General features: G+C 37.6%; 1 protein-coding gene across 1 annotated transcript in view; it reads left to right on the top strand.

The window, feature by feature from the left end:
• The window catches only part of LOC117716227 (contactin-associated protein like 5-1), a 688,126-nt gene that overhangs the window by 168,533 nt on the left and 507,175 nt on the right, over positions 1–12,418 (top strand). The window contains exon 3 of the mRNA XM_034513191.2: positions 4,033–4,226. Within this exon, the coding sequence (XP_034369082.1) occupies positions 4,033–4,226 (194 nt within the window). The remainder of the gene's footprint in view (positions 1–4,032; positions 4,227–12,418) is intronic.

Genomic DNA, 12,418 nt, shown 5'->3' with positions numbered 1-12,418 from the left:
TTTTTCCATATCTTATGACTCAAGTGTATTGTGTCTTCACCAACAATGTCTGGTGTTGTCTTAATTATTTAATCTCGAATTGAGGTTTCTACCCTAACTTTGGTCATTCAGTTTCCAGACAAAACACACACAACTTTTATTATTATAATGAACCTTATTCAGCACTAGAGCTAGGCAGATGTCTATCTTGTATGTTACTAGAATCTATTTTTTCATCAGTAACTCTAAGTTAAAATTTGCTGTGTTCCACCTGGGCTTATCTTAACTCTAATTGGCTAATCTTCCTGGCTAGGTTTTCATGATTTATCTACCTTGTGATGGCATCCTTTTCTCTCCCCTTTTTCTCCTTTGTGATGTCCTTAGACACAAAGGCCAGGAACTCAAGAAACCTACCTATCTAACTTCTCTTAAATAATGAGCTGTAGGTATCTTTATTCACAAAATCAAAGATAACTTGGATGGCAAGGTTACATAGTGTCACTGGAGCATATCACTTGGGTTCATGCAGACTCTCTCATAGCTGTGGACAACCAGACCTTGGGGGCCAATATTTAACATTAAAATATAAGCAGATGACCAAACCTCAGCAGTCTTGCCTTCCAGATCTGGAAGACAAACAAGAACAATAGCAATAGCTTGTAATTTTTTTAGGAGAAAAGGAAATCCCACTGAAAAAACTTGTTAACAGTTAACATATAGGCAATGAATACCTAGCACTGAAGTTCTTATTTGAGTATATAGTATATGGGGAGACATTGCCTCACAGTATAGGCTAACTGCAGTTAAACTCTTTTTGTATTTGTGTACTTATATAATGTAGGAAGCTCTATCAGTTATAGCTTTTAATGTGGCATTTCAAAGTGTTGTTATGGTTCTCCAAACTCACTCCTTTATCCTACCGTAACCATTTCCACCCCACTGAACCTTTCCTGCTCCATATCTCCAGGTCTCTTTTCATACCACCAGCACTTCATCTGTGTGTGTGTGTGTGTGTGTGTGTGTGTGTATGAATTTGAGTATTTATGTGAAATTAGTTTCTACATTTCAATAGGTGCTACTAAAGCCAAGTGGTCAGGCTTGGGAGCAAGCCCTTTTCACAGTAGTTATCTCCCCAGCCTGAGATTTTTTTGTTGATCAGACATGGTATTTTCCTGTTAGAAAGTAACTCAATGAGCTGGATTTCTTTTAACTGCATTTGAATTCAGGCAATCCGTGTTTTACACTTTGTGCATTTCTTCCACTATATCAGGAGATGGACATTATTTTGTTGTGTTGTAGTGTGTATGGGTCCAGTGTCTGCCTAGCCATGTGGCTAGGACCTCTCATGGGGACAGAGGCATGGAGGGGGTGGGGCAGAGCTCTTGGATTTGGGGTTCCCAGGCCAAAAGGCAGCAGGGAACTGGCTGGTTCTCAGGCCCTTGGGCCCGCAGGCACCTCTGAGCGGAAGAGAATAAAGTGGGGGTATATGAACTGGATTTGCAGGCAACCGGAAAGGGAGAGGGAGAGAAGCTCTGGCTGTGTCCTATGGGGAGGAGAGTTCTTAGTTGCAGTGGCTCACTTGACTGGGTCACAGGTAGCTTTGCTTGGTTGCTTGGGTTGGTGGTTTCTGTATCTAAAAACAGAGAGTTCTGCAGGAGATTAGATAGCAGCTCTATAGATTAAGGCTTCACTGTTCCCCATGGCAGACCCCAAAGAAGAAAAATAGTCCGTGGGCTTAAGATGTTTATTGTCATGGCAGAAAAATGAAAACTATATCCCATTTTCTCAAGGCTGGCCTGACATTAAATACCTTTTGCAAGGATGAGGGTTTGGGAAGGCATGTTTAATTGGCTAAGCCCCTCTGGCCTTTAGGTATCTCATTAATATGGAGATCTGCCTTGAGGCTCTGTGGCCTGTAGTCATGACCTCTACCTGTGAAGGGGCTAGTGGGTATTGTACTATGTGACTGAAGGCACAGATTTATGGAGGTCTGTGGCCTCGTGTGAGGAGCCGAGGGTCTCGAGTATGGCAAAATGCATGCAGTCCCTCAGGATCACCTAGGGTCTCTGGCAATTTCTAGCCTGTGCTCTACCAGAAACTAGGCTGTCTTTCACAGTCCTACATTATTTCTTTTACAGGACATTGTGTGGGGAGTAAAAGCAGACTGAACACAGTAAATTCCAGTATTCAATAGCTGGATCTCAATAAATATTGATTCTTATCTCTACTGTAGATTGGTTCAGTCTTACAAGAACACGGCAGCTTCCATCCACATTGTGGTACTGACACCTAGCGTCTTTCTCAGCAATCGGTTCAGCACTCTCTAGACTTTGTTTACTGTCTCTATCATGAGAAAAGGAAATCAGGAGGCAAAAGGGCAACTGGAAATTTACTTACAGCATTTATTCTTGAGATTATGGTCTTGTGACCATAGCTATAATAATATGGAAAGCTAAAAAATTCATTTACACTCTCCCCCACACATAAACCATACATATACATATGTACATTCCTCTTACTACAAAAAGTGTGGAAAAGATCAGTGTATTACAGGACCTACCTTTTTTTTCTTTTTCTTTTCTTTTCTTTTTTTTTTCCCCCCGGCATACCTACCACTAAGCAGAACATATTGCAGAGTAAAAGACAATCATGGGCCTTTCTCCATCCATGCTTCAAATCTTATCTAGAAGGTGGAAATAAAAGGAAATTAAAGAAAAATACTGGAGAATAGTTGGCGTTGAAGTATAGTCCTCATATATGCTTTTACATCAGTAAGCCTTACTTCCCCCGGGTCTAGTATTACTATATCTAGTCCCATATGGCGAGATACTATACAGTAGGAAGGAGAATGTAGAGTGTTCCTGAGCTACTAAGCCTGGGTCTGAGTGAATATGCTGTGGGGACTAGAATATAAAAATTTTCTGAGCTACCAAGCTGTCTGAGTAAATGCTTTTCCACTCAATTGAGAAGTAAACTAGACCATCACAGGAATGATCATCCATGCTTAAGGAAGAGTTGAGCTATTACTCTATTTGTAGTACTATTCCTACCTGTACTGAACAAAGGTGCCAGTAATATGGTTAAATTTCACCAAAAAAACCTATCACATAAGATAACATTCTAATGCCCATCACCCCAATTTCAAGAGGACTTGAGAATTCAGCAGAAATTCGGGAAAAGTTTATACTGATTTTTTTTTCCTCTTTGAGATGGAGACAAAAACCTTGACTCTTCCTATTATGAGAGAATGAATATTGACTATCTACAAAGTTCAAATTTCATGAATAGTCTAGATGCCAAGCAGCTGTTGCAAAGCTCTTGTGAGTGCTGTGAATTATGCATAAGGTATGCCAGGATTCCTCACATATTCTGCTTGTGCATATATCATTCCCTTCTCTGGTCCCTATGTATGTGCAATTGTAGAGCTGTAGGCATCCTACCTTCCAAGGGATGACTACCCTGGTGTCAGCTTCACCATTACTGTCTCTGTCTTTGAAAGGTATTTCTGAGCACCTGCTCAGACATTCGTTCCTCTTTACAAGTATTGTAATTTCTGTCTTTCTTTTGTAAATGCTCCTGACATGCTTTCTATGGACTTTTTTCCCTTTCACCCAGCATTCTTTGCATTAAGAATAAAGGTTACATAAATAAATATTCTTGGAAGGCTCCATAAATTTCTTCTTTAAGTTTCGCCTTCACAGGGAGATCTGAGTCTCATAGTACTGATTAGGAGGTTCATAGTACTGATTTGGGCAAATAAAGGAAAGTAGAAGTGAAAGAGAAAGTAATGAGAGAAGGAAGGGAGGAAGGAAGGAAGGAAGGAAGGAAGGAAGGAAGGAAGGAAGGAAGGAAGAGTGAGTAGCATCATAAATGCTGCATTTTCCCTGAACCTGGAGCCATGGGATACAGCATAGAAAATTGGTTTTGAGAGTACTAGGAGTTTAAGTTCAGAGGCAGGAACTGTGCTGAATTGGACATAGTTTTATTGATCTTTGACATAAGAAATGGTGATATTCTACAACATTATTCCAAGTCTCTTTCATCCTATTCCAGGTACTGGTGGTTGGTCCCCAGGAGATTCCAATGCCCAACCGTGGCTCCAGATTGACCTCGGAAATAGAGTGGAAATTACAGCAGTGGCCACACAAGGAAGATATGGGAGCTCTGACTGGGTGACAAGCTATCACCTGATGTTCAGTGACACTGGGCACAACTGGCAACATTACAAACAAGAAGACAACATCTGGGTAGGAAGTACTTTCCTTTTCCAGTGAATAAAGATGAGATGTGGTATGTTAATGCATGAGTGTTTTAGCCATCCTACTGTATCCCAGATGGTGGGGTCTCACTCAAATGTCCTGTGCCCATTCAGAAATAATGAGGTGACATTTATGCCCTCGTTAAAATCTAACTCTATCTAAGGGAAATCAGAGTATCAACTGTAGAGAGTTTAGTCTATTCTTGTAATTTCAGTGGTTTTAGGTTGTAATGTTATATCATTATAAAATAGGAAAACATAGTGGCAAAAATAAGATTGTCGGTAGGATGGTATCATTGTCTTCCTTTTGTTCACTGATTTGTGGTAAAATTCTGTCAACAAATGTAACATAAGTGAGAAAAGGCTCATTTTTGCTTATGGTTCCTAGTAACCATTTGTTACAGAAGAGATATGAAACAGTGAGAGCTTGAGCTGACTGGCCACATGGCCACTATAATCAGAAGGAGCAATGAATGTTATGCTAGTTCTCAGTTCACTGTTAGCACTATTATATAGTCCAGAATCCTTATCAGGGAATGATGCCTCCCACAGTGGACAGGCATGCCTACTTAAATTGGTACCATCAAGAATGTGCCTTACAGACATGTTCAGAGGATTATATATCCGATGACTTTAGATATTCTCAAATTGACAATTAACATTCACTATTATATTGGTTGATGATCTATCTATCTATCTATCTATCTATCTATCTATCTATCTATCTTTATATAACATGTCCAAATAACTCAACTATGTTACTTTTCCAAGACTGCAAAGTGTGAGAATATGCCTGAGGAATATCTATTCTTCTTTGAGTCAGTCTGCTGAACAGCTACCATTCAAGGTTCTAAAAAATTTACATATAGGAAAAACAGAAAAGTTTAGGCTACTCCAGGCATTTTGAGTAACTATCACATTGAGAATAATATACCTGCTCTAAGTTATAAAACAAAAAAAATTCTCCTTGCTGCTGCCCCACACTTTTGACTTTGTGTAAATAAAAGTTGGCAGGAAACCATAAGGAAAAAACAAAAGGACAAGAGGCACAGGGTTATACTACCTGGAGATGTCTCCCGAGTATATAGTTTGGGGCTTTGGAAGATGGCTCAACAGCAACAGTACTTACCATCAAAGGATGAGGACTGGATTTCAGATCCTTGGAACCAGCCAAAAAGCCAGGTAGATGTTATGGCATCAATCGAGTCCCCAAAAGGATGCTGGTTAGCCAGACTAGAAAGAAGAACAATGGACACTGCCTAAGTAGATAATGAATGATAAATAAAAGATCCTGAAACCACCCTTAGGACTCCACACTCAAGAGCACACCTGAGTGAACATTCATGCATAGATTAACATACAAATATAAATTTTTAAAAGCTTTGGATAAAATAACATGTAAACAAATGTTACTTATGCTTTAGGAAAAAAGTATCAAAAATTTTATCTAAAGGAATGTAAACTATGAACACATGGAGATGGATAGCATTGTCTTTTCCACTCAGAACTTCCTTAGCTATCCCCTTGACTTTAATTAGTACATCATTCAGAACTAGTTCAACCTTGTTGAAAAGAATGTGCTCTAGGTGCATTTATATTTGCTGAAGACCTCTACTTGAGACTAGGATTACAGTAAGCATTCCAGTTGTTTAGCGAACATGGAATATTGTCTACCAGTGTTGTCATCTTTCTTGGGTCACTTATGATGTCAGCTGCAATATTCTCACCTGGTATGGTCTTTCATTTTGAAATATTCTTTGAAGGGACTTTAATTTTTTTTCAATATTGAAGATCACATCAAATTTTACAGATTGGTGCTTGCTTTGCTGTTCAGTGTGGAGTAAGAAATAAGCAGTCCTTCTTCCTAGGGAACAATTTTTACTTTTTATATTAATTTTAGAGATGGAAATGGATGTGGGATTATTTATTTTCTCTAGAGATTTCTATCAGAACTGGTTGTTTTCAGATGGAATTGCGTTTTGAGTTATTTTGTTTCCACATTTAAAAAAAGTTTCATTTTCTTCAGATCAACATACTCTTCTCTCAGCCTCCCTGGGTCTCAGGAATTATATCAAGAAAGCCACTCTGTGTTTGGAAGAGCTGATACAGGGCTTTAAACCCTGCTTCAGGTGTTGGTTTACCTGAGTTTCAAATGTTTTATTTTTCTCTTCATGCTAGGTACCCCAATCTTTTACAACTATGGGGAACTAAGCCTTTACTTGTTGTACTCATTTTATGGCATTTAGAAAGAGAACTGTGGAATCACCAAGATTATTAGAGTTGCAGGGTACACAAGGTAGATGGTTGCTGCCCTGTCCTGTCAGCCCTCAACAGCCTTGACACTGACTAGGCAACAATAACACCATTAGTCAAAATTATGTTTTATTTCTAAGTATACTTGATTGTGAAATTATCAGCTGTTTCTCTTTTGTCCTATTTTTAACCACCCACACCCCTTATGTTAACCTTTTGTCACTTGAAACATGAACCCTGTCAGACCTACACTGGAAAAATATGATTAAAGCACAATGTTTAATTTACACAGGGCTAAATATAAAGTAAAAAATCACAAAGTACACATATCTGTACCTGAGAGTTGCAAATACTCTCTAAACTCAGAAATGGTCTAGGAGACTCTGTCAAACTAGTGTTTTACAAACATTTTACATAAATATGTAAAGACTTCTTTTTTAGCAAATAATGACTCTTTCATCAAAACCTGCAGTGGTTAAATACATTACTTTGAGTATGAGAGATGGCATAGTGAGTGGAGTGTTTGCCACACAGCCATGAGCATCTGAGTCCCATTCCCCAATATGTACATATAAGAAAAAAAAAGCAAAGCTAAACAAGAAAAAAAAGAAAATGTGGACATTGTGGTACAAACTTGTAACACTTGTTCTGGGGAGTCAGAGATAGGTGACTTCTTGGGCTTGGTGGATAACCAGTTTAGCCAAATTGCTGAGTTCCAAGTTTAGTTTAAAAAAAAACATTTATTCAAAAAATAAGATGTAGAGACTAAGATATATATATATATATATATATATATATATATATATATATATATATAATTTCTGACCTCTGGCTTCAACATACAAATATAAATATGCATGCAGTCACAGGCATGGATACAGATGAGAGAGATACAGACAGACAGACAGCAAGAGACAGAGAAAGAGACAGAGAGAGGTGTTTTAATGGGTCATTTAAACTTTCTACATAATCCCAGTATGGAATCCCATCAATATTAAGTGTCAGCTTCATTAAGGATGCTGCCTGAGGACAGTAGAAAATTCATGAATGTACTTTTCCTTGGTATTTTAAGAATTTTTTTATTATGTCTTGCATATGTGTTAATGCTTATTGACATTAATGTGTACAGCTACAAGTATTTCAATTGCCCTTACATTCCCATAAGTGTACATGGGTACTATTCTGTAAAGAATCCCATGAATGGTGTTGAGAATTTCTTTATTGATGGTTCTCTTTCTTATACTTTGAGGCAGGCTCTCTTTTGAACTCAGAAGAGTTCCTTAAACTAGACTAGCTAGTCTTCCTTCTCTAAGAATCTCATGATTCATAATCAATAGGTTTACAGACAGAATGCCACATTCACTCAGCTTTTAGGTCTGGGGCTTAAAACTTGGGTTTATGAAGCCAATACTGTCCATGTTGAGCCTTCTCTTTAACATACTGGGTTTTTTGTTTTGTGTGTGTCTTGGGATGAAACTTGTGGCCTGAGACATGGCAGACAAGTTCTCTCCCAATACTTATATTCTGTGACTCATTTGGTCATTTGTAGAGGCCTGAGTTTGATGTGCTTCTGTTTGTAATGGTTTTGTATAATAGGTATACTGAACAATATACATAGCACACTTAGTGGGGAACATCAGTTTACCTGGGCTCAATAAGTTTCTTTTACAAGTTCACTTCAGAATAAGAATCTTTAAAATGCATCTTTGTAATACACAGAAGAAAATCTTTGTGTGCTAAAAATGCAATGTGGAGTGTTTCTGATCTGGTACCAAGTGGACCATTCTTGAATGAGTCCACTGAGCAGCCACTTATAAATGCCTCATAATTTACTAACAAGCTGATTGCCTGGCCACTAAATGGCCAGGTATAAAGGTGTCTCAGGAATAGATTTGGCAACAAATTTTAGCATCTCAGTGGAACTTACGTCTCTTTAATTTATGGTGTAGATGTGATAAAGGGATGCAAAGATTTAAATTCTGTGAGCAGCAGCCTGAGCCAGTGTGATTTACTTTGTGTGTGTTGGTGGAGCATATGTGTAGGTTAGATGACAAACTACAAAAGTCTTTTCTCGTCTTCTACTTTGTTTATTCCAGGGACAGACCCCAGGTCATTAGGCTAGAGGACAGTGCCTTTAGCCATCTTCTGAGCTCAGAATTTAAGTCTTTAGTGATGCAGGAAAATAAACCACCTGACTCTCCTGCCTGCATTTATACATTCATGAAAATATACAAAAATTGTTTCTATGATCAAATTCATCTCTCTCATACTTGGAGACTTACAAGTCACCTAAAAATATTTGAGGACATCAACGTTACAACCCGCTCTTCATTGTGTTCACAAAAGAAAACACAAAACAAGAAGGATAATAAAGAGGTGTGAGTCCTGGTGTTTAAAATTTCTCTACCTCTCAATCATTTTCTCTCACTTTTCAAATCTGCAACCCACATTATCAGTAATGGTATATTTTGCTTTATGATAGTTTTTTTTCATTTCCTTTTTGCAAATACACTCCAGGAAGCGTATTTCAGGTTCAGGTGTCAGACAATTATTTTGTTGCTGGTAGCTTCTAGTGTTTGGATCATGTAGACATTAGTTCATTGTATTTACCTAATGTCCACTCACATGTGCCTGAATTCTATTCAGCCAATGAAAGATCACCCTGCATTTGATGAAAGTCCCTTTTCATAAGCGAGTAGAGCTCTACTCACATTTTATATGATAACATGAAGACTATTTTCTGAAGTATGGAAGACCATAGACCTTTGTTTTCTCTGTGGAAAAACAAGAAACTTTTAGAGTCAAGTCCATGAGGAAACAAATCTTACAAGGCAGTATGTATGGAACTGATGCTCTGAGCTCAGAAGACATCTCAATCCATAAAAGGACTCCATTTTTTTTAATCTTTCCTCAGGATATGTACTTCTGTGCAGCATGTGCTCTTACATCAGAACTACATGCACCTGGCACTCTGATAAGATTAGGAGTACATCATTTTACCTTTTATTGAAACCTAATAGCTTGCTTCTATTTTCAGAAGACATTGAGATTTTGAAAGATCAATAATACTGAGTGATATCACATCATCTCTGCCTGTACATGTTATCTAACCACAGCTACTAAGAAACACTTTAGAGTACCCACAGTGCCTGATAGGAACTGATGCCCTCTGATAAAGAAGATGAAGGAGCTCCCACCAACATTTTAGAATACAATGGTCAGCTAAATCAAAATGGATACTTAAGTCTCATTATCTGGGATGAAGTGTTTTATGTTTTGGTAGGAAGATGTGGAGGACACAGAGATGCTTAATCTGTTTTCACACACATCTTCCTGACTGAATTTACAGCGTGAAGAACAGGCTCCCACTCCCCACCATGTACCCATGAGGAATTGTACTCCCTCAAAGTGTGACCCAGAGTAAACGTTTCTCCTTTATGTTGCTTCCTGTCAGTTATTGTGTCACAGCCAACAGAAAAGCAACAGATATACCAGCCTTTCACTCTGACTATTTTGTATCTTTTTCAGATGATTACATTTACAGGAATCATAGTGCATTTTACCAACACAACCTCAACCTGTTTGGTGTGATGCTCTGATTTCTATAGCATTCTGGCGTCTGTTTGCACACAAGTCTTACATTGGTTATCCAGCACTTTCCTTACTGTGAGGTCAATTAAAACAATGGATTATATATTTCAGTCATCAGTTCTCCAATTTTGTCCTGGAGCAGCTTCCAATCTTCTTGGGAGACGCTCTATTTTCTTAATTTACACATCTTTATTTTGGCAACAACCTCTGGCATGTTCTGAGTATTGATCACTGTTTTTTATACTACTTTAAGCCTAACAATTTCAGAAAACAATTTCAGAAAAAGAAGCTCATTATTATAAACATATGTTTTTTTTAAGCTATCATCGTGTGCCTAGCGCCTTGAAACATTAAAAGACTAAAATATGGCTTCTATGTAACAAGGTCTACATTATTATTTGCATATGTGTATGTGCTATACAAATTTGTGCATTTCAAAAATAAAGGCAAATATTCTATGTGCTCTTTGGTCCCTTTTTGACTTTGTCCCTTGAGACAGGTCTATTCAGTGAAACTGGGGCTAGGCTTGCAGCTAGCAAGCCCCTGACAGCCCTGGGTTTACAGGTAGGCACAATGTCACACTTGTTTTTTCATTGTTTGTTTTTTTATTTTTATTTTTATTTTTGTTTGTTTGATTTTGTGAGAGTTTAAGGGATCCATGCATAGATATAATCATTTGTGCCTCTATAAAGAGTATTCTTAGCCACTGCTCCATCTCTAGTCTTTGCTTTAACATCTATAAAATAAAGTAATAAAATTATACATAACAATACATAATCAAAGGTATTTGCTGGGATTTCTGTGGCTTGATGCACACTGTGTTACTTATTGTCTGCCTCAGCCTCCAGGGTGCTATGACTAAACAAACTAGCCACCATGTCTGGTGACTGCCAGGATTTTAATTATATATATTGATTTCTCATAATATGTGATTAGAAGTGCACACTATGGGGGTTAATTTTTTAGTTAAACATTACTTAAAGAAATATTGTGGATGGGTAGAAATAGCGTGTGAGCCAGAGGACAGGGACATGTACTATGAGATAGTCTTTACGAAAATATGCAAGAAAATTAAAAGAAGTATGTATGTGGGAATCGAGATAAGAAGTGGATCTGGGAGAAATGTTGGGGGAAGTGAGAAGTGAATATAATCAAGACACATTTTATGAAATACTCAAAGAATCAATAAACATATATGAATACATATATACATACAGATGATTTTTTCTGTAAAACTCAAGAAATAACAAAAAAGCTGTTTAAAAAAATCAATAAAGAATTCTGTATACTAGGGCTGTCAATTTAACAGGGACCACCAAAGAAAAAATTACTTGCCACCATGCAGATGGTTGGATGGAGGTAAGCCACTGGAATGAAGGGTAACTTGCCCTGCACATCTTTGCCACCAGCTATGACAGGTATAAATGTACCTGATTCTTGACACCCAGCATTCATTCCTCAACACTTCCTACTCAGACAATTTGATTTATTGATGGCCTTGCTTTTGACGGTACAAAATACCTGAAAATGGAGTCTTCACATTGATTCACCTTTTAATCACCAAGTAGAGACTAATGAAGCTCATTGTTCTCCTAGAGATTCCCCGGTGGCTATCTTTGGTCATCTTTGGTCTTTGTAATGTTTTAGGGTCCTTCCCTCTGTGGGATCTCACTTTTTCAGGAAGTTAATGCTTTTCCATATTTACACAGGTGGCATTTAAACACATTCCACAGAAGGGAGTCAACATGCAGTCTTCAGGATTAACATTCATAAGGACACTTTCTATGAAAGAGTAGGTAACAGCTGTCCCAACTCTGGTAGCATTTGTAGTAGAATATTTTTCAGCAATTGACATCAAAAGACTGAAATGATCTGCTTAAAATTAATTCTTCTAAATCCACTGTTATAAAATTAATCTTGTTGTCAAATTACTCCACATTTTCCAGAAATGTCAGCTCATAATAGTGATTCAAAATATATAAATTAACTAGGTCCTGATGACTTTATCTTTAGAATAGAAGATATATAGAGTTAATATTTGCACTTTAACATACTTTTACTTTTTTAAATTTACCTAGTTTTATTACGTATAGTGTCTGAGAGTAGAAGAGTTACTTTTAATTGTCTTCTATTATTCTGAGGAGCATGAATGTGTGTGTGTGTGTGTGTGTGTGTGTGTTTGTATGTGTAGATGTGTGTGCACACACACATATGTGCATCCATGTGTATTGATATGCATGCACATGAATGTGCTTGACTGTGGAGGCCAGACCTCAATTTTAGATGTCTTTCCTCCAAGTATTTTTGGAGACAGGTTTTTCTCAGTAGCCTGGATCA

This window comes from Arvicanthis niloticus, chromosome 10, assembly GCF_011762505.2.
Source record: "Arvicanthis niloticus isolate mArvNil1 chromosome 10, mArvNil1.pat.X, whole genome shotgun sequence".
NCBI lineage: Eukaryota > Metazoa > Chordata > Mammalia > Rodentia > Muridae > Arvicanthis > Arvicanthis niloticus.
Note: the sequence above shows the minus strand (reverse complement) of the source record. Positions and strands in the feature narration are given on the sequence as shown.